This window comes from Phyllobates terribilis, unplaced genomic scaffold (genome assembly GCF_046119375.1).
Source record: "Phyllobates terribilis strain yellow unplaced genomic scaffold, ASM4611937v1 Scaffold_4__5_contigs__length_816908805, whole genome shotgun sequence".
Classification (NCBI taxonomy): Eukaryota; Metazoa; Chordata; class Amphibia; order Anura; family Dendrobatidae; genus Phyllobates; species Phyllobates terribilis.
The window spans coordinates 519,304,799-519,328,915 of record NW_027362764.1 but is presented as its reverse complement, the minus strand read 5'-3'; the positions used below and the strand labels follow the sequence as shown (position 1 = coordinate 519,328,915).

Here is a 24,117-nt window from a genome sequence, read left to right as displayed (position 1 = left end):
TAAAAATGGCACCAAAATTTGTTCCCCAATTTCTGCTGAATGTAGAAACATATCCATGGGACCAGGTGACCGGATGGTCCCAAGCTGGCTAACCCAAACATATCCATGGGACCAGGTGACTGGATGATCACAATCCTGGTTTCCCCAAACGTCTCCATAGGGTCAGTGATTGTCAATGGAGCAGATCTGTATCCTTCCAGCCAGGGCCATGTTCCCTTAGGCTGGCATCCTGTAGAATCCAAATCTGTATCCCTCTGGATGGAGCCATTCTGCCAAGACGCTGTCCTGCAAAGTCTCTCTGATTCTGCTTGCATCACGATAGAAATCCCTTTTAATATTAACATCTGTGGCTCAGGTCATCATTCACAGGTCAGGGGGGAGGGGTGGGGGTGTGGGGGAGGTACAGGGTTCATGTCTCATTGTTTGAGAATTTAATCAATTTGCATAGTTTGTATTCCCCTACTCTGTAAATTAAAAAACTAGCTGGCCTAGTACAATATGTAATTAGCCTATTAACAAACATCATTGTTCCCCAACCTCGAGTCGCTGTCCTCCATACAATAAGTTGTAGTAAATATCAACTCAAATTTCAACATTCATGTTTATACAAATACTAGTCTGTCCTTCTTGACCAGCCAAAGAAAAACACAAATTCAAAAGTCAATATGAACATATTTGTATATTTCTCCTGGCCTAACGAATTTAGATGTCTGGATGATTAAGATTAGAAGCTATGTCGTCACACCCCTCAAGTGACCCCATTTTGGAAATTATACCCCTTTGGGAGCTTATCTACAGGTGTAATGACTATTTTAACTCCATGGGTGTTTTCCAGAAATAAGCAGTAGTGGATGTTGCGGAGTGAAAATGGAGTGATAACAGAGGTCAGACCTGGGTGGGGGCTTTTTGTGGTTTGAGTTGAAGTTTGTATTGGGAACATTTTACATAACATTTTGGATCACATTTATCCAGCGCTCTTACGCTGAGCGCTTACTTTGAGGTTTTCCATCTAAATGTTCGAGTGACGTGACCGATGAAACCCCCCGACAGATCCAATCACTATAATGAGGCAGCAGAGTTAATCTGGACTCCGTCTACCCAATGTTCAGCGTTGTCCTTGTTTCCAGAAGTGAGCCGACGGCACTTTTATGCACACCTAAAAAGATGAACACCGTCGGATCACAGAGCAGACTGAGTCCACAGTGCCTCCATCTGCCTCATTATAGGGAATCTTTCGCCGGGGATTCAGTCTGAATCACGTATTTAAGAGATTTACACGGAATTCCCAGTGTAACCACTCAGCGCAGGATAAATGTGAGCAGAGCCTTACTGCGATCTTTGGGAGGCAGAATGAACAAATCAGCAGCAGGTGATCCTCTGCACCCTTCTGACTGCATTTCCCATCAGCCCTTGTGCTGGACTGCGAGTCAGCAGTGAACACTCCACATGTCACTCCACCTAAACTACTCCCATTTCTCCCCAGGGTCACACACAGCATTAGCACGATCTCCTGTACAGGACACAGTTAATGTGAATAGAAGAAAAGCACAAAGCACCAGAACATCAGCCCTGATAGTAAAGATTGTCCACTACTCCCCCTCACTACCTAACAATGTTCTACTGTCAAAGGAAAGAAGGAAGGATGGATGGCGAGAGAAATGTTTGAATCTAATATACATTTATTAGCGGAAATACAGCAGGATGTACATGTATATACAGTGGGGAAAATAAGTATTTGATACACTGCAGATTTTGCAAGTTTTCCCACCTACAAAGAATGGAGAGGTCTGTAATGTATACACTTCAACTGTGAGACAGAATCTAAAAATAAAAAACAGAAAATCACATTGTATGATTTTTACATAATTTGCATTTTATTGCATAAAATAAGTATTCGATACAATAGAAAAACAGAAGCGAATATTTGGTACAAAAACCTTTGTTTGCAATTACAGAGGTCAGACGTTTCCTGTAGTTCTTGACCAAGTTCCTGTAGTTAATGACCAAGTTTGCACACATTGCAGCAGGGATTTTAGCCCACTCCTCCATACAGATCTTCTCCAGATCTTTCAGGTTTCGAGGCGGTCGCTGGGCAACATTGAGATTCAGCTCCCTCCAAAGAGTCTCTATTGGGTTCAGGTCTGGAGACTGGCTAGGCCACTCAAGGACCTTGAAATGCTTCTTACGGAGCCACTCCTTAGTTGGCCCTGGCTGTGTGTTTCTGGTCGTTGTCATGCTGAAAGACCCAGCCACGACCCATCTTCAATGCTCTTACTGTTGGCCAAAATCTTGCGGTACATGACGCCTTCCACCCTCCCTTCAATACAGGGGAGTCGTCCTGTCCCCTTTGCAGAAAAGCACCCCCAAAGTAAGATATTTCACCCACCATGCTTCACAGTTGGGACGCTGATCTTTGGGTTGTGCTCATTCTCCTTCTTCCTCTAAAGATGACGAGTGGAGTGGATACCAAAAAGTTTTATTTTGGTCTCAACTTACCACATGACCTTCTTCCATGCAGCCTTTTAATCCATGATGGCGTAGTGGGCTATTAACTGTAATGTTTGAGACTGTGGTTCCCAGCTCTCTTCAGCTCATTGACCAGGTCCTCCCTTGTAGTTCTGGGCTGATTCCTGACCTTTCTCAATCATTCTTTCCCCACGAGGTGAGAATTTGATTAGAGCCCCAGACCAAGGAAGATTGACAGTCATTTTGTGTTTCTTGGATTTTCTAATAATTGTGCCAACAGTTGTTGCCCTCTCACCAAGCTGTTGCCTATTGTCCTGTAGCCCATCCAAGCCTTGTGCAGGTCTACAATGTTGTCCCTGGTGTCCTTAGACAGTTCTTTGGTCTTGGTCATGGTGAAAAGGTTGGAATGTGATGGATTGAGTCTATGGACAGGTGCCTTTTATACAGGTAAGTTCAAAAAGGTGCAATTAATACAGGCAATGAGTGCAGAGTAGGAGGGCTTCTTAAAGAAAAACTAACAGGTCTGTGAGAGACAGAATTCTTGCTGGTTGGTAGGTGATCAAATACTTATTTCATACATTAAAATGCAATTTAATTATTTAAAAACTAACTGTAGTAACTAACTGTGGCTCCGTCTAGTTAAATGGAAAAGAAAGAAAAGAGAAAGAGAAGGTTTCTAAAATATTTAATTACACAATGCTTGTGTAAATCGTAAATGGATCATAAATCGGAAACCGTGAAATGGAATCATAAAATATTTAGTATAGCGTGTGTTGCTTTTATGTCCAACAGATATACCTACATTTTGATCTATATCTATCTTTCGTTCTATATCAGATGGGGCAATGCTGGCACTGTTGATAGTTGTGCCCATCAGGCAGGCATGGTGGCAGCCTGTACCCTGTGACTCCAGCAGGCCTGTACTCTGCACAGGTCACTAAAGAGGTCGGTGCTTGTTGTCAGGTGTCACAATGGAGCCGGTCATGTCAGGAATTGCTAGTAATGCAATTCCCTAGTACAGAGGGAATGTGACAGGAGGGGGCGCAGAGATGAAGGCAGGCGGCAGAGGAGGAGGGGGTGATAAGCTTGACATGTCCCGGGCCGGTACCAGCCAGATCACAGCGCCGCTCCCGCCAGTGGCGCAGTGGGATTTGCACTTGTTCGCTATCCGCTTACTGCTGCGAGGCTCAGGCCCAGCTCAGCGCCCAGAGCAAAGGCTGCGGCCTGCGCCTTTCCGTGCAGTCTCCCTCTCTCCCCTGCTTGTTTCTGCGCAGTCGGAAATAGGACGCACTTGTGGGAGAAGCCGCAGCAGTAGCGGTGCCGGAGAACAGAGGAGGCCGCCTCTCAGGCGGTGGTGGTGATGAGCAGCAGCGTCTTTCGGCCTCGAACAGATGGTCCCGTCATTCCCCTTCCTCTCAACCCCCAAGAGGGACACTAAGGCTGTGTGCCCACGTAGCGTTTTTCAAGCGTATATGCTGCGGAATTTCCGCAGCGTAAACGCTTGAAAAACGCATGTAGATCCGCACCCCATGGTCCCCAATGGCATTCCGCAATGTCAATGCCCATGCTGCGGATTTTTCCGCAGCGTATATGCTGCAGTCAAAAATCCGCAGCATGTTCATTAATTTTGCGGAAGCGCCGCGGAATCAATGTGCGGATGGTACCCAAGTCTGGAGGAGAGGAGACTCTCATCCAGACCTGGGTACCAAAGAACCTGTAAAAAAAAGAATAAAATAAAGTTTATACTTATCTTCTGATGTTTTCCCTCCATCGCGCTGTTGTCTGAAGGACCTGCCACGTCATTGAGTCATGTGACCCACCACATGACTCAATGACGTCACCGCAGGTCCTGCACACAGCAGCGTGAGCCGCTCAAGCCTCCGGACGGGGCAGAGAATGCATCAGAAGGTGAGTATAAAGTTTATTTTTTTATTTTTTACCATTCTGAACAAGTTGTCAAGCACTTTTCCAAGTGATGCTTGGAGAAGTGCTTGATAACCCGCATGCGGAAATGCATGCAAAGACGCCTCACAAACGCTTCTACCTGGCGGGAAAACCGCATGTAATATCCGCATGCGATTTTCCCGCCAGGGAGAAGCGTAAAAAATATGCTTCAGGTCCGCAACGTGGGCACATAGCCTAAGGCTATGTGCCCACGATGCAGAATTGAAGCAGAAAATTTCTGCAGCGTTTCTGCATGTCCTTGTGGATTTTACACGCCTTTTTAAGCGTTTTTGCAGCGTTTTTACATGCGGATTTGACTTACGTTTTTCAAATGCATTGTGACCTCAAATCTGCATGCGGAAACGCACAAATAATGGACATGCTGCGGATTTTTCCACAAGGAAAATCCGCTGCGGAAAATTCCGCAGCATGTGCACAGAACATGCGGATTTTCATTGGGGACCATGGGGCACGGATTACCAGAGAGTTTTTAAAGTGTTTACGCTGCGGAAATTCTGCATCAAAAACGCTTGAAAAACGCATAGTGGGCACGCAGCCTTAAGGAGCAGAGCACAGGCAGCGACTGGGGCGAATGAAGAACAGGGAGAAGGGTTCACGAATAAGATGTCACTAAGGGGGAGGGGATGCCAGGTGGCCGGGGAGAGTCAGCCTGGGACTGAGCTAGTAAAAACCCCCTCTCGCTGTTGCTTTTACATCCAAGAGCTGGTATGTACCCACTATGTTTCTATATAAAAACATGCGTGTATTCAAATGCAACGTTGTGTCAAACTTTCAAAGCAATCGGTGAAGAACTTTCGGAGATTTAAGATTTTGAACAAACGAACATTTACATTTTTATTTATATAGAAAATCATACAATGTGATTTTCGTTTTTTTTATTTTTAGATTCAGTCTCTCACAGGTGAAGTGTACCTACGATAAAAATTACAGAACTCTCCATTCTTTGTAGATGGGAAAACTTGCAAAATAGTCAGTATATCAAATACTTATTTTGCCCACTGTATTAGTAAGGGTATAAAGCAGAGTGTTTACAGTATATTACACACACGCACGGGAGAGCTCTGGAGGGAAATGTGAAGGGAGATTGGAGAGCTGTGTCTGCAGCCACATGCACAGAAGGAGCGAGCGAGTTCTCTCTGCTATCAATAAGGGTAAACTTTTTAATTCTATTTAGAGATTATATGCTTTAATATTTAACCCTTCCCTCCCCTGTGACATGCCATAAAGCAGTGGAAGAGATGTACTTAGAGGGATTCTGGGGTGAAAACGAATTAACACCTATCTACAGAATAGGGAGTCCGACTGCTGGGACCCACACTCATAGGGAGAATGAGAAACTTATCTCTGTTAGAACGGGGTGGCATGTTTGACCACCGCACCATTCATTACCTTTGGCTTTTTCTGGCAGACCCATCGCAAATGAATTAAGCGGTAGTCAGACACGCAACCTGCCATTCCATTTTGAAAAAGGCAATCAGTACGGGTCGATCAATAAGTTATCACCTATATTGTAGATGCAAATCACTGTAATTATACATCAGTTATGGTGTGTGAGCTGTAGATATGAAGAAGCCATCTCTATTTAACAGTCAACTCCGACAGAGACCTGGGCACCCCAGTTCGACATTTTTCACTTCTATTTTCTTTCTCTCTCTCTTTATTTTTCAGTCGACATTACATTACTTTACTATATGAGGGCTTCTTTTTATCTTATTATTAACTAATAAAAGAGAATAAAATAAGACACTTTTTTTTTCGTCGTGCCAAAAAGAAATCAGAGTGCTCCTGCCATTTTGATTTATCAGCATACATTTTTTTATCTGTCCCTTTAGGGGTCCTGAACTTGCGATCACTTGATCGCTTATACAAAACACTGCAATATTATAATATTGCAGTCTTTTCTATAATTAATGAAATATTGCAGTCTTTTCTATAATTACTGATCTCCAATGAAGTCAAGGACTTTAGAGTTGTACAAGCATTGTAGACATTGTACACATGGGGGCCTTCAGTAATCTCTTAAATGGCAGGGTCACAATTGACAGCATCATCTAAGAGGTTAAACTGCTGTAATCAGAGCAATTGTTTGGGTGAATGACAGGGCTCAAAAAGAAAGCACCTCCAACAATGCAGAGAATAGATCGGTGGTCAATCCATTTATTTTTTACGGGACTGACGAGAATAACAGTACAGTGCTCGGCTGTTTCCACCATTGTTATAAAGTACACTGCTCAAAAAAATAAAGAGAACACTTAAACACCAGAATATAACTCCAAGTAAATCAAACTTCTGTGAAATCAAACTGTCCACTTAGGAAGCAACACTGATTGACAATCAATTTCAGATGCTGTTGTGCAAATGGAATAGACAATAGATGGAAATTATTGGCAATTATCAAGACACCCTCAATAAAAGGAGTGGTTCTGCAGGTGGGGACCACAGACCACATCTCAGTACCAATGCTTTCTGGTTGATGTTTTGGTCACTTTTGAATGTTGGTTGTGCTTTTACACTCGTGGTAGCATGAGATGGACTCTACAACCCACAGAAGTTGCTCAGGTAGTGCAGCTCATCCAGGATGGCACATCAATGCGAGCTGTGGCAAGAAGGTTTGCTGTGTCCGTCAGCGTAGTGTCCAGAGGCGCTACCAGGAGACAGGCCAGTACACCAGGAGACGTGGAGGGGGCCGTAGGAGGGCAACAACCCAGCAGCAGGACCGCTACCTCAGCCTCTGTGCAAGGAGGAACAGGAGGAGCACAGCCAGTGCCCTGTAAAATGACCTCCAGCAGGCCACAAATGTGCATGTGTGTGCACAAATAGTTAGAAACCGACTCCATGAGGGTGGTATGAGGGCTCGACGTCCACAGATTGGGGTTGTGCTCACAGCCCAACACCGTGCAGGATGCTTGGCATTTGCCACAGAACACCAGGATTGGCAAAGTCGCCACTGGCGCCCTGTGCTCTTCACAGATGAAAGCAGGTTCACACTGAGCACATGTGACAGACGTGACAAGAGTCTGGAGACGCCGTGGAGAGCGATCTACTGCCTGCAATATCCTTCAGCATGACCGGTTTGGCAGTGGGTCAGTAATGGTGTGGGGTGGCATTTCTTTGTAGGGCACCACAGCCCTCCATGTGCTCGCCAGAGGTGGCCTGACTGCCATTAGGTGCCGAGAGGAGATCCTCAGACCCCTTGTGAGACCATATGCTGGTGCGGTTAGCCCTGGGTTCCTCCTAATGCAGGACAATGCAAGACCTCATGTAGCTGGAGTGTGTCAGCAGTTCCTGCAAGATGAAGGCATTGAAGCTATGGACTGGCCCACCTGTTCCCCAGACCGATTGAGCACATCTGGGACATCATGTCTCGCTCTATCCACCAACGTCACGTTGCACCACAGACTGTCCAGGAGTTGGCGGATGCTTTAGTCCAGGTCTGGGAGGATAACCCACAGGAGACCATTCGCAACCTCATCAGGAGCATGCCCAGGCCTGGTAGGGAGGTCATACAGGCATGTGGAAGCCACAAACAATACTGAGCCTCATTTTGACTTGTTTTAAGGACATCAAAGTTGGATCAGCCTGTAGTGTTTTTCCACTTTCATTTTGGGGGGCCTCCATTGGTTAATAAATTTGATTTCCATTGATGATTTTTGTGTGATTTTGTTGTCAGCACATTCAACTTTGTACAGAACAAAATATTCAATGAGAATATTTCATTCATTCAGGTCTAGGATGTGTTGAGTGTTCCCTTTATTTTTTTGATCAGTGTATACACACTGCTCAAAAAAATAAAGGGAACACTTGAACAACACAATGTGACTCCAAGTCAATCAATCAAACTTCTGAGAAATCAACCTGTCCAGTTATGAAGGAACACTGATTGTGAATCAATTTCTCCTGCTGTTGTGCAAATGGAACAGACAATCGGTAGGAATGATCGGCAATTATCAAGACACCACTATAAAGAAGTGGTTCTGCAGGTGGTAACCACAGAATATTTCACTGTTCTCATCCTTTTTATCTGTTGTTTTGGTCACTTTTGCATTTTGTCATTGCTCTCACCCCTAGAGATACAGTACAGTACCATGAGGCGGTGTCTACAGTACAACCCACTGAAGTAGCTCAGGTAGTGCAGCTCATCCAGGATGGCACATCAATGAGAGCTGTGGCAAGAAGGGTAGCTGTGTCTGTCAGCACAGTGTCCAGACCATGGAACAGATACTAGGAGACAGGCCAGTACACCAGGAGACATGGAGGGCGCCGTAGGAGGGCAACAACCAAGCAGCAGGACAGCTATATCCTCCTTTGTGCAAGGAAGAGCAGTGCAAGAGCCCTGCAAAATGACCTCCAGCAGGCCACTAACATCCATGTGTCTGCTCAAACTGTCAGAAACAGACTACATCAAGGTGGTATGAGGACCTGACGTCCACAAGTGGGTGTTGTGCTTACAGCCCAACACCGTGCAGGGCGATTGGCATTTGCCAGAGAACACAAAGATTGGCAGATTCACAAATGAGAGCAAGTTCACACTGAGCACATGTGACAGACGTGACAGAGTCTGGAGACGACATGGAGAACGGTCTGCTGCCTGCAACATCCTAAAGCATGACCGGTTTGGAAGTGGGTCAGTAATGGTGTGGGGAGGCATTTTTTGGGAGAGCCGCACAGCCTTCCATGTGCTAGCCAGAGGTACCCTGACTGCCATTAGATACCAGGATGAGATCCTCAGACCTATTGTGAGACCATCTGCAGGTGCAGTGGGCCCTGGGTTCCTTCTGATGAATGTCAATGCTAGGACTCATGTGGCTGAAGTGTGTCAGCAGTTCTTGCATTATGAAGGCATTGATCCTATGGACAAGGCCTATGGACAAGGCCTATGGACAAGGCCTATGGACAAGGCCTATGGACAAGGCCTATGGACAAGGCCTATGGACAAGGCCTATGGACAAGGCCTATGGACAAGGCCTATGGACAAGGCCTATGGACAAGGCCTATGGACAAGGCCTATGGACAAGGCCTATGGACAAGGCCTATGGACAAGGCTGCCTGTTCCCACAGACTGTCCAGAAGTTGACTGATGCTTTAATCCAGGTCTTGGAAGAGATCCCTCAGGAGAACATCCGCCGCCTCATCAGGAGCATGCCCAGGCATTGTAGGGATGTCATACAGGCACGTGGAGGCCACACACACTACTGAGCATCATTTCCTTGTCTTGAGGCATTTTTGCACTGAAGTTGGATCAGCCTGTAATTTGATTTTCCACTTTGATTTTGACCATCATTCCAAGTCCAGACCGCCGGGATCCCAGCAGTCAGACACCCACCAATCAGGAAGCTATAAACTGTCTGATGGAGAAGGGTTCTCGGGGTTCTCAGCACCACCTGACACTGGCAAATGGAGAAGTATCATAAACAGCACACCGCTGTAACATATATAGTTATTAAGTGGTAACCAAGATATTAAAAAACACTGATCAAACACAACAAACTGTCAATATCGACAATTTAAAGGATACGGATACTTTTGGAAGCATTATTTTTTTAAGTAAAGACTATTTTTTTTTCTTAAAAATCAGTCTGCAATTGGGTTTCCTTAAAACTTAATTTGCTTTCTATAGAAGAGCTCAAAAGATGAAAGCTAGAAGTTTAAAAGCCCCACCAGCACAAATTCACTGATGAATTCTCAGGTAACTCATTCTGCAGCCATAACAGACAGTATCACAGTGGCTATAGAATGTAAATGGTGCAAACCACTTATATTTTTTGAGATTGGGTAAATTTATTTTTAGCCAAATATGTGCTCTAAATTTTAAAAAAAAAAGCCCCAAAAAGATGTCCATTTCCTTTAAACACAAAACTACAGTGCTACTAAACAATCAATATAAAACTTACACATTAATTGTCCATGTAGAAATAGCAACATAAATCATGAACATTTCAGCAATATAAAATTTATATTAAAATTGAGGAAATAATCAAGATACTTTTCAAGTGGTCCAAAAGCAATCCCCCAAGTGTATGGACTCGATCACAAACCTGTAAACAGGCGGCGCTTTGTGTTCAGATCATTTGCCACTCGGACCTCTGTACACAATTTCAGCATTAGCAGCATCGTAACAATCATAATGATACTCTGCCAAAGGAGAGGAGACTCAAAATGACGCCCAAACCTGAGTAAGAAAAAAATAGGATTTCATTTAGAACTGGAAGCCATACGGATTCTTCTACATAACCAGAATTCAAGAAATAAACGAAAAATAATGATTGCGTTATAGACAGAACAATCCAACATCTAGTATTAACAAACATAGATTTGTACATAAAGTTGACATTTTTACGACAGTAGTGTATTTATTTCCTTATGGAAGCAGCCTACAGTTCTTTTTTCTAAGGCTATATTCACACTGCTTTTGTGCAAATGTCAATTACAATAAGGAAATTAAATTAATACACTTCATGTGCTTTTTTCCTGAACATGTCCATTTGTTCAGATGGGTACAGAAGCGTAGTCTACTATGTTTTTGCACCAGTTTGTGCCATTGCAGTTTATGGCCTTGGCGGGAGTTGAACTCAATCCCGTTTTTTAGGGATTGTTCATTTGGAGGCTCTTTGCCTTTTTCTGCGCATGTGAACTGTAGCACATTACTCTGCCTTGATTAGGGCAGAGAAGTGCCCCTGCGAAGGAGCGAGATGCCGGGGACACTGGAAGACGTAAGGACGCGTGATCCACACAAAGCACAGAAGGAGGACGAGATCGCAAGAAGAGAGGAGGCACTGGAACAAGACAGCAACGCCCATCGGACCTGATCGCCCCGTAGGTAAATAGAATAAAAGGTCTTTTCTTTTTCTGGTCTTGCAAGTCGGATTGCGGCCATATGTACAGTATATTAGAATGCTGTATATCAGGGCTGAAAGGTACTGGTCTTACCTCAAATGGGACAAACCTTGTGACAGGTTCCATTTAACAGCTGCGAGTGGAGAAGAGCTCCACATGTTAGAGGCAGATGATGGCTGAATAATTCAGCTATCATTTGTCGTGAAAGATGTGGCCTATGATATGTACGTCATATGTCGGGAAGGGGTTAGAGGTGCTGCACAGAGAAAGAAAACAGGGCATCTTTTTTTGAAAAACAAACAGGCTCAGACCCAATGTTTTGTATGGGAACCTCTAATGAGCATGTGCAAAGGTCATTGTGAAGGAAGGGGGAGCAGGGTCAGCTGCTGAAACATCACCTCCTGTGAATGGTGTCCCTGTGTCAGACATGTAAAGAGGTGTCATAGTAATTCTGATGATAATTGGATTGATCAAAATTCTTCCTAAAAAACTGAAAATATGGGTCTAAAAGAGCCTCAACTGCTTTTAACACACATTGCCAAAAAAAAAAAAAAAATACATATTCTATTACCCTCTTCAGAGGAAATGGATAGGAACTCCATTGCCATCTACTGGAAGTAGCAATTCTAAAAGTCAATACTGCCCCTTTATGTGGTCTTTTAGGATTACTACCTACAATAGGTGAGACTAGGAGCTCCTGAGCTCTTCCTCTCTGAAGAGGCTACTTGCATTTTAAATTCCCAGGAGACCATTACATGGCCAGGAGGTCTTCCTATGCCAACTTGGCACTGCACAAGTAGAAAACTTATCCTATAAAAGAAATACATGTAACACAAAAGCCGGATTTACACAATAGGTAATTTTCTGACACATTCCCTTTAACAATACTAAATCATGTACAACAAAAAGTTATTTTCACCAGGTCATTATGACCCTTTTCTGAGCAATGACATGCCCAACTTGCTACTGATACCCATCAACTTGTTATTCTCTAGCAGCTCACAAGGTGTACCTGTACATTCATGAGACGTCAGACCTTCACCTTTATGAGGAGAGTAGTTACAAGGGAAAGTCTCGTGCAATTTACTTTAATTTGACATATTAAATTTAAATCTGTATAAGTGAAATTATATAATGGTTGTAGTTTTTTTTTTTTTTTTAACAACTTTCCGGGATGGATATTTGCTTCCTTTCTCCATAGTCTGTAACCTGCAGCAGAACGTGTGTCTGCCTCTCCATAGACTTTGATGAGTAGCAACTGTCATATCCTACATACAGATATTCTCTTTTATTCCCACTGCTCCCTTGAGTATTTTGTTGGTTTGTTTCCTCTGCCTTTTTATTTATTGCCCTCTCTTACGGTTTTTACAAGGGGGCATGGATTACACAATTCTCAGGGGCTGTGTCTTAACAGATGTCTGTTTTTCTGTGTACGAGTGATAGCACTCACAACTGTTGATAGACTACGGAGCCATTCACATGTCCGATTTTCTTTCATCATACCGAATGGTCCAATTTTGAACTGAGGATTAAATCAAAATTGGCAATGCAAGCAAATGGGTCAGTTAAAAAATACTGACTGCACTCAGATTACATCAGAGTACAGTCCGATTTTCACAGTTTGACAAAACAGAGAAGGTGAAGAAATTTGTGTTTTGTTTTTTTCTTTAAATTTCTCCACGTACGAGAAAATCAGATGACACTTGGACCACACTCTGATCAAACTATGATCAAAGTCTGATAAGCATAAATCAATCCTATTTTATCGTACCCCCAAAAAATCTGAATGAGGCCTTAAAGAGAACCCATCGCCATGAAAATGCAGACCAAGCTGCAGGTACCATGGTATAGAGCAGGAGGAACAGAGCAGATTAGCATATAGTTTTGTGAGAAAAGATTCAGTATAACCTGTGTTTTATTCAGGGCTGTGGAGTCGGTGTCCATTTTGATGGAGTTGGAGTCTGTATAAAATAGTCCGACTCAGACTCCTAAAATATATAATAAATTGGGTTCATTAGTACAATGCAGGATATGCTGTAAATGTTTTCATAAGAATTTGGGACAGTTCTGAAACGTCCTATAAATGCCTGTTCTGTTCCTGATCTAAGGGTCTCGGCTTTTAGTTGAGATGAATCTGCTGCACTTTATGTACACGCTCAGTAGTGAGGCCGTGCTGTGGAATCGGAGTCGGAAGTCAGGGAAATTGAGGAGTCAGAGGTTTGACTTGCCGACTCCACAGCCCTGGTTTTATTCATTTATTCGTCTTCTCTTTTTGGGATTTATAGTCCAGTGGGATTTCCTATTATTGACAAACATTGATCTCTGTATGCACAGATAGTCACTGATAGGACTGCCTAATGGAACCATAAATCCCACAAAGAGCAGAGGAATATATGAATAAAACACAGATTATACTGAATCTTTTCTCACAAAACTATATATCAATCTACTCAGCACCCCCTGCTCTACAACATGGTGCCTGCAGACTGGACTGCATTTTCATGGTGACGGGTTCCCCTTTAACACTGCTCTTAATGATTTCCCTGTGAGCACATTCCTCTTGCTAAAGACCATAAAATTAGCACCAAATAGAAAAGGTACATATTCTGGGAATCATATGGATGATTTAAAAAAATACTCATGGCAGCAGCGGGAATAATGTTAGAGCAAAAAAAATAACCACTTGGCGATAAACCATTAGATCCTGACACCAGATGACAATTGTTTGATCATAGGACTGTAGCTCTGTCCAATTTTACTACAAACACTGTCAAATATAGTTCTGTTTAATCACTGCGTGATTGGAAAAGTGTCAAATACATCTGTTTTAGGGTATATCGGACTTGTCTATGATAAACTCAAAATGTATTTACTGGATGAACAGCGGCAGGGATCCATGGATAAATTTTGACTTCTTCCGATGTTCTGCGCCATAGACAAAAATATGTTACTTTGTCCTTGTTTACCTTCCATTTTTAGGCAGACACAATGATTCCATCTGCCTCATTACACTGAATGGCTGTCGGAGGGTCCGTCTGAATCTCGCTGTTCAGGAATTTAGACAGAAACCCACGGAGTGCACAATGGAATGCATTGTATAAATGGGAAGTTAGCTTTGGAAAGCTATTCTTGTTGGTGCTGTATGCTGATATCAAATTAAAGGGACCATTCAGACGTCCATTTTTCACATACAAGTCCTAGGATGGTACTCCTACTTTTTCTAGTCTATGTGGCTACATATCCGTGTTTTCTTGAGGACTGAGTGGTCTGCACAAAATTAGGGAGACATGTTCGATTTTGATCCCAGTTTTGGATCAGTCTCACAAATTCAAGTCTGTGGGTCCGTGGAGAAGGACAACAAGAAAATAGAACAGCACTTGAATGGCATCCAACTGACACACTAACCAAACACTGATGAAACAATCAAAACGAAAAAAGAAATCCTTGATGTCTGAATGAGCCCTAAATGTCAACCAAAAATGTTGGCCATCATGGCAAGTGTGCATGTGTATGGAGGGATAGGGGTAAATCGGAAGAGACCCCAATCTGCCAACAGCTATGAAAGGTTTACAGTCAGCTTTAATTGTCCTTCCTAAAAGTCAGGTAAAGAATCGTACAACAAAGCCTGAAACATATTATCTCGATAAATAGGTTACTTACCAAAACAATATCCTTAAGATATTTGCTATTAACAGCATGAGACACACGTAAACCGAAAACCCATCAGCATTCTGGGTTCTTCTAATGTCTCTGTACTGGGGTATGTATGGCACGATTCCTCCAAAAATCATGGCAGCTGATGCTCCCCAGGAAACTAGCCTATGCACTGCAAATACAAGCCATTCTGTCCCTTTTTCCTCCATTGTGCCTCAGGTCAGTTCTTCCCTCCAACAGAATTTAGCTTCTCTCTGACCAGCAGAGGGCATAAGCCAAGATTATTGAAGATGGTCTAACTGCACCAAAGCCCGTGATTGACTGCCACATCCCATGCTGATACCTGCAAAGAAACAAAGTATATTGTATGTATTTGTATTCTATATTGAGCATAACATTCGCATAGCACCGTATGAATGGGTGATAAATGATGAGATCTTTACGCCAACTGATGAGTTAATCAATAACTAGGTCAAGTATACCTTATTTTTGTATAATTACAGCATGGGGAAAAATGGGAGGAGGGTGATTACACCATCTGCTCGAACAGACGTACAGCAAAAGATTAGCTCACTGAGGCCAATGACCTGCTTAAAATGACCCACATAGTCGTTTGCCACTCCTAACTTAGCTGCAACATGATCAGAATAGGCAGATATGTTGTAAATGAGGCAAACCTACCAAACTAAAAGATACCACTCTAGGCCATCAATAATAGCTCTGTAGTGGGGCAAGCCTGATCCCTAAAGTTAGGGGCCTAAATAATGAGGCCATTGTTTGCCTTTTTTTTTTTTTTACCTGTGCTGATTACAAGGGTACTTTATGCTATTAAACTGGGATGTCAGTTTAGGTGGACGGCCATGTCTTGGTAGGTTTGCATTGTGCCATACTCATTCCATTTTAGGATGATGGATTGCACAGTGCTCCGTGAGATGTTCAAAGCTTGGGCTATTTTTTTCATAATCTAACCCTGTTTTACTATTCTCCACAACTTTATCCCTGTCCTGTCTGGTGTGTTCCTTGGTTTTCATGTTGCTGTTTGTTTCCTAATGTTCTCAAACAAACCTCTGAGGCCTTCACAGAACAGATGTAGTTATACTGAGAATAAGTTACACACAGGTGGACTCCGTTTACTAATTATGTGACTTCTGGAGGCAATTAGTCACTCAGGATTTTATTTAGGTGTGTCAGAATACAGTGGGCTGAATACAAATGCATGTCACAAGTTTCAGATTTATATTTTTAAAATATTTAGAAAACCATTTGTCATTTCCTATACATTTCACAAACACTTTGCTACTTTGTGTTGGTATTACACATCCCAATAAGATACATTTAAAGGGGTTGTTCACTACTTGGACAACCCCTTCTCATTCCTCATGTTTGGCCCAATTAAAATAAAAACACCTATACTTTCCTCTGATGCTGGCGCCATTCCAGCAGTATTGGCACTCATGTTCCCGGGCTCATGTGAGGGTGTTACATCACATAAGCTCTACCCCCAATCAGCACAGGCTTTCGTATCTCTACATTTGGACGTAATGGAAGTTAGGGCTGGGGCTGCTCTCTGACTTTCTCTTAGTGCTCGATTTGTCAGAAAGAGTGGGACAGTGACACCATCGCTGATCGGGGGCAGGGCTCACGTGACACAACAACCTCAAGAGCCCAGAGAAAGCGAGTGCCAACACAGAAGGAACGGCACCTGCACCGGAGAGGAGTATAGGTGTTATTTTAACGGGGCCAAACATGAGGGATGACAGGGGGCTATCCAAGTAGTGGATAACTCCTTTAAGTTTATGGGTGTAACGTGACAAAAATGTGGAAAAGTTCACAGGGTATGAATACTTTTTCAAGGCACTAAGTGCAGGTATTTCTGAGAATGGCACTCACACACAATAATGAATAAACCAAGATAGTATATTTTGAAAGTTTTGTTTCCATTTATTCACCATTTGTATAACACTAACTTATCTATCGATCCTGTGATTTCCATAATTCCACAACTTTTCCTTCATGTTGCAATTTCAATGTTGAGGAGTGTATGCAAAATGACCTACATAAAGGCAATCTGTCAGTAGTATCGCCCCTCCTAAGCCGTCTATATGTGCATGCAGTTCGTAAGAAGCTGAATAAAATCATATCTCGATATCTGCGATCCGATGTCTTATTCCAGAGAAATCCACGTGTTTCTTATATCTAAGTGATCTTTTCCAGGCTATGAGGAGGATGTTATCTTACTCTGCCTCCAGATATTATTTTTAAAAAAAAGGAGAAGTCACCAGTGTGAGACGTGTAACCAACACAGAACAGGAGAACTGAAATTTGTCTTCTTGCAAACACATTTTTTGCAGCTCTCTGAGCTCTGCTGTACTGTAACAATATTGCAGCCCCGTCTGCCTGTGAGATGGAAGCTGCGAGGAACCTGCAGATGTGTGAGGTATAATCACACACAGCTCTGCAGTGATATCAGGAGAGCAGAGAGCGGCCATTACACGTCACACTGGTGACTCCCCCTTCATGTAAAACAAGCTCTGGAGACAGTTAGCTTCCAGACAACATTTTCCCCATAGTCTGGAAGAGGTAATTTATATAAAGTGATAAAAGATGATTTATCTACAAGACATCTGATATGAGACAGAGAAATAACTTTTTTCAGCTGTCTATAACCTGTATGCCCATATTAATAGCTTACATATGTTAAATGTGGTGACAGATTCCCTTTAAAAGGAACCTGTCACCAGGCTTGACCGATATGAGATTCGGCCAAGCACCTTTCAGCCCTGATATAAAGCATTCTATAATGCTGTATACAAGCCCCCGATCCGACCTGCAAGACAAGAAAAAGCTTTTATTATACTCACCAGGGGGCTGTCCGGTCCGAGGGCTGTCGCTGGTCTCGGTCTTCTCTGTCCTGACAAGGGCAAGGCAAAGCATTGCAGTGCGCGGGCACCGGGAAAGGTCAAAGAGCCCCGGCACTTGCACACTTCAGTACTTTACTCTGCTCAGGTCAGGGCAGAGAAGTACACCTGTGCAGAAGCGCGATGCCAGGAGACTGGCTGGATGACGTAGGGACGCAACATCCGCACAAAGCAAGGAGGAGGACGGCATCCAAAGAAGGGAGGTGCCGTACTAAGACTAGCAACAACCCTCGGACAGGACCGCCACACAGGCGAGAATAATAAAAGCTTTTTCTTGTTTTGCAGGTCAGATCGGGGGCTTATATTCAGCATTATAGATATATATGCTGTATATGAGAGCTGAAAGGTGGTGGCCATATCTCAGATCGGTCAAACCTGGTGACAGGTTCTCTTATGGAATTGTGCCAGAACTAGGGCTTCAAATGCCGTAGTTGGGTGTAATTAGGGCTTTAGCTGCTTATTAAAAATGGTAGAATGCAGCAGCAAGGGGTTAAAAGGAATTATTCAAACATTTATTCATGTTATGATTGTCTAGATTTATACAGTACTATCATTCAACATAACAACTGGAAGCCTTGAAAAGAGCCAAAACCTTCATGCCTGAGCCTTAGAGGTGGATTCTTCCTGCATATAATCACAGCTCATTTACCATATTTTTCGGAATATAAGTCGCACTTTTTTCCTCCAAAATTTCGGAGGAAAGTGGGGGGTGCGTCTTATAGTCCAAATACTATATACATGGCTGTGCGTGGTGGTGGGTGTGGGGGAGCGGCAGCGGGGGATCAGCGGGGCACATGAGGCAGCAGCAGCCTGCTACAGCCTACACTGTGCCTGCTACTAAAGAAAATGAATATTCCATGGGCGTGGAGAGCAATGAATATTCATTTTTCTTAATAGTCAGCACACTGGAGCCGCAGCGCAGCTGCTGCTGCCGCTCTGCGGTCTGTGTGCCCGCTATTAAAGCTCATGAATATTCCCTACAACCCACTCCCATGGGTTGTAGTGAATATCCATCGTCTTTAATAGCAGGCACACTGACCACAGAGCGGCAGCAGGAGCCGCCCTGCGGTACAGTGTGCCAGCTATTGAACAGACTGAATGGTCACTGCTCCCCACGCACAGAGTCCTGGCGTGGGGAGCAGTGACTATTCCAGCACAGCGTCTCACATTGTGTGAGGGCGCATGGCAGGGATGCCATGCATACCCTATTATGTGCTGCTCACACAGTGAGAGTGTCGGCAGCAGAGCGGGACAGCGCTGGAGGAGAGAGGAGGTGAGTATTATTGTTTATTTTTTTTTTGTAGGCAGCGTGATGGGGGCTCAAGGGGTGCCATGCATACCAGGATGGGGGCTCAAGGGGTGCCATGCATACCAGGATGGGGGCTCAAGGGGTGCCATGCATACCAGGATGGGGGCTCAAGGGGTGCCATGCATACCAGGATGGGGGCTCAAGGGGTGCCATGCATACCAGGATGGGGGCTCAAGGGGTGCCATGCATACCAGGATGGGGATGAGGGCCAGGTATACCAGGATGGAGATGAGGGCCAGGTATACCAGGATGGGATGGGGGCCAGGTATACCAGGAAGGAGGGGCCATACATACCAGGATGGAGGATATTAACAGAATTGGGGAACATTACCCCAATACTAGTGTCAGCAGCAGACCCCCTCCCCCATAACAGGGCATCATGACCACATTTTTTGCTTAAATTTTTTTCCTATTTTCCTCCGTTAAAACCTAGGTGCGTCTTATGGTTCGAAAAATACGGTAGTTTTACAACAGCGTTGGGATATTTGCCTGGGGTGCAGTGTTTTCATAACTCCTTGTGATCATCAGATGAGGCATAAATTATAACCAGTGGAAATAATAATGCAAACCACATTACACTATTCTGTTTAGGAGTAAATGCTGTGTCACTGTAACAACCATTAGACTGTCTACATTTTCTTGTATGACTTGCGCTAATTGGCATCATAAAAGGTCACTTAGTAGAGGAATATGCATGTATGCACAGTGCTTAGTTGTACAAAATGTTGCCACTTTTACGATTTTATGCCAGCTCCAGCACTTTTCCAATAGGAGACGCTTAATGGATGAGAACTTGGCCAATCATGCAATTGTCAGAGGAAGACGAGACTCATGACCATAGAGTGTAATAAAGAGATATTTCTTGGGAGAGTAAAACAGAATTGTTATGGGCAAATTTGGCCCAAGGAAATAAATCAGGGCCAATTATCTTAAACTGAATTGGAAAAAAATCCATACCTATAGTGCCATAGACAGACTGATTCTCCCAGTTGGCCCATTACTTTGGGGGTGATAGGAGAAGTCTAAGGAAATCTGAAGAATATTGAAGTGCAATCTCTAGAACCAAGAAAAAAACTGCACACCACAAACAGACTAGCTAGAAGACCATGGAGCCATAGTTTTATGGTTGAAGGTATACTATAAATCTAAGTCCATGGAGTTCAACATATACCCTAACATGCTAGTCCAGCGGAAGGCAAAATTTGATGAGGCAGATGCTAATTTGCTCCATACTAGGGGAAAAATTCCTCCCCGACTTCACAGACAGAAATCAGATTTAGTTCCCTGGATCAACATTCCACCACAGAATCTATTGCCCATAACCTGTAATGTTACATTTATCAAGAAAGGAACCCAGGCTCTCCTTGAATTTTTTTAGAGAATCAACCATTACAGCATGATGTAGTAAAGAGCTCCATAATTTCACTGCTCATAGAGTAAAGAACTTGTGATTGCTTATCCTTCTTTCATCTAGACATAGAGGATGCCCCTTGTCACCATTGCAGGCTTAAGTGTAAAAAGAGGATTAAAAAAAAAATCTCAGTTTGAGAACCTGTATTGGTATAGCAGTTCAGCCATTCCCTTAACCCAGGTTGCTCATCTCTGCTCCAGCTATCTCAATCTTAGAATACTGTGTATAATTTTGTTACATTCATCTACATTAAACTTAATTGTCATTTCTTACAGCTTACATAAATCACTTTGTAATATTAAATGATCTTCTTTGTTGATTACATTATAGAGTTAAAGTGGTATTCCCATCTCCAAGATCCTATCCCAATATGTAGTAGGTGTAATAATAATAGTAATAATAATATTAGCAAATACCTACAATTAGAAATGTAGTATAGTATTTTTGATTCGCTATGTCGCTTACCTCATGTGCAGGCAATACAGGACCTTAGGTATCCACGGTTACGACCACTAGCAGCTAGCTGTCACTTTATCAGTGGTCATAACCATGGATACCCAAGGTCCTGCAATGCCTGCACATGAGGAAAGAGGCATAGCGAATCAAAAATACTATACTACATTTCTAATTGTAGGCTGCTGCTACTGCTACTACTACTACTACTACTACATATTGGGATAGGATCTTGGAGATGGGAATACCCTTTTAAGTATCAACTACAAAATATTAAAACTGAATCTGTCAAAAACTGAACTACTCGTATTTCCTCCCTCCACTAACCTACCTATGCCCAATATTGCCATCTCCGGATGTGGCTCCACCATTACTCCCCAGCAACATGTCTTGGGGTCATACTTGATTCAGATCTTACCTTCACTCCTCACATCAAATCACTCACACATCAAAAACATCTGTAGAATCAGAACTTTTTTTCGGTAAAAACTATAACTGTAGCTCTTATTCATTCTCGTCTGGACTAGTACAACTCTTTACTAATCGGTCTCCCTCTTTCTAAACTTTCCCCTCTCCAATCCATCCTGAACACAGCAGCCAGGATCATATTCCTCACCAACCGATACACCGATGCCTCTTCCCTGTGCCAGTCATTGCACTGGTTGCCCATCCAATACAGAGTTCAATATAAATTTATCACTCTTACCCACAAAGCTCTCCACAATTCAGCACTGCCCTACATCTCCTCCCTCGTCTCAGTCTGCCACCCTACCCGTGCCCTCCGTTCTGCTAATGACTTAAAACTAAAATCCTCCATAATCCGGAACTCCCATTCCCGTCTCCAAGATTTCTTGAGTGCTGCCCCAATTCTCTGGAATGCACTACCCATGACAATTCGATTAATTCCCAATACCCACAGGTTTAAGCGTGCCCTAAAAACCCATATCTTTAGACAGGCCTATCACCTCAACACACTTATCCAACTATCCCAGTTTTGGCCCATAATAAAATTTTCTTCAAAATCATGTTCATACCCTCCATGCACTGAATAGCCTCTGTCTGTACTGCACACATACTGGCTGGCGTACAGTCCATGTAGTGTTATTTACTTACCCTATTTAATATATTAAGGCTGCGTGCCCACGATGCGTTTTTCATGCGTTTCTGCTGCGGAATTTCCGCAGCGGAAACGCATCAAAAACGCTTGGTAATCCGCACCCCATGGTCCCCAATGGCATTCCGCAATGTCAATGCACATGCTGCGTATTTTTCTGCAGCGTTCATAAATCCGCAGCATGTTCATTCATTTTGTGCGGCAGCGCAGCGGAATTGCTGCCATTGACTTGCATTGAGACGCATATAATCCGTGTCTGTACATTTGTACACGCGGATTACATGCGTTTCAATGTGCGGATGGTACCCAGTTCTGGAGGAGAGAAGACTCCCATCCAGACCTGGGTACCATTGTACCTGTAAAAAAAAGAATAAAATAATAAATAAAGTTTATATTCACCTGTCCGGCGGCTTCTCTCTGCTTGCCGGTAGCGCTTATCTTCCAGGACCTGAGATGACATCGCGGTCATGTGACCGCAGGCTGCCTCGCGAGAGCCCGGCAACCAGGAAGAAGCCAGGACGAGCGCGACAGCACACGCGGCGGGGCATTGGAGGTAAGTATAGCTTTATTTTTTTATTTTTACGGTCACACTGTATAAATCCATGCCGTTTGCATGGATTTATATAGTGTGACCTAGATGTCAAGCACTTTCCAAGTGATGCTATCGCCTGGAAAGTGCTTGTCAGTCCACATGCGGAAACGCATGCGTTAACGCATGTGAATCCGCATGTATTCTGCAGGAAAAACGCAGGCACAATCTGCATGCGTTTTTTCTGCCAGGGAGATGCAGAAACGCTGCAGAAATTTTCTGCTTCATTTCTGCATCGTGGGCACATAGCCTAAGGCTGTATTATACAATATATGTACATTTTACCTTTTGTGTCTCCCCTATTTCCTTATAGACTGTAAGTTTGCGAACAGGGCCCTCACTCCTTTTAATATCTGAGGTATGCTTATTCTGTAACATCTTTTTGTCTGTTCAAGCCCCCCCTAAAATTGTAAAGTGCTGCGGAATATGTTGGCGCTATAAAAATAAAAATGATTATATTATTATTATTACAAAACTCAACTCTGTACAAGACCAATAATAAATATGTTAAAAGGAGGGTCCAATACCAGGGCTGTGGAGTCGGTAAACCAAACTTCCGACTCCTCATTTTCCATGACACCGACTCCAACTCCGACTCCCTCATACATGGCTCATGTTTAAGTGATAAATTTACTGTAGCACCGATTCATCTCAGCTAAAAGTCTAGACCCTTAGATTAGGAACAGGACAGACATTTATAGGACATGGAAAAAAAATATTCCCACAAACTGCATTGAACTACTATACCCAATTTATTATATATTTTAGGAGTCGGAGATGGTCCATTTTATACCGACTTCTTTATTTCATAGTATTCTGGACAATCAGATGTTTGTCCAAAACAAAAGTTTGGACCAGTAGAAGCGTTTGTAAGACGCGAAACGGCCGTCGTCCTCTCGTCTCCCCTGCACCTCAGATAGACCGCTGCATCTGATTGTCCAGAACACTATGAAATAAAGGACTTTTAGCCAAAGGATTTGGTGAGTGCTGCTATTCATTTTTCTACTTGTTGCATAGGTGCCACACTTTAGCCTTTGCACCACCATTTTTGTCCGTTAACACCGCTGTTGTTCAACAATACAAATATCACACAGTGGCGCCTGAAGATTTTTTCCACTCTTCTGTTGGATTATACCAAAATCGACTCAACCAAAATGGGCTCCACTCCGACTCCACAGCCCTGCCCAATACTGACCTGTGGTACCCAACTGTTAACTGTCACCGGAGTAGAGTGCGTTCCCTTAATGATCACCTTCTATTTGCCATCGCTGAGCCAGTTGTTAACTAATATATACTTTACCCTAGTGCCATTGCTCTCATTTTATGTTACCTTTTTTGTGGCACTGTATCAACTGCTTAACACAAGCAAGGGAAATTAATACTCTTCTGAAAATAAAATTACAG

General features: G+C 43.3%; 1 protein-coding gene across 4 annotated transcripts in view; it reads right to left on the bottom strand.

Annotated features, from left to right (window-relative positions):
- The window catches only part of SLC66A2 (solute carrier family 66 member 2), a 157,857-nt gene that overhangs the window by 121,842 nt on the left and 11,898 nt on the right, over positions 1-24,117 (bottom strand). For all 4 annotated transcript variants that reach the window (XM_073678895.1, XM_073678897.1, XM_073678898.1 and 1 more), the window contains exons 2-3: positions 14,926-15,262; positions 10,467-10,600 (exon numbers count right to left, since the gene is read on the bottom strand). In XM_073678895.1, the coding sequence (XP_073534996.1) occupies positions 10,467-10,600; positions 14,926-15,128 (337 nt within the window). In that variant the 5' untranslated portion in view covers positions 15,129-15,262. The remainder of the gene's footprint in view (positions 1-10,466; positions 10,601-14,925; positions 15,263-24,117) is intronic.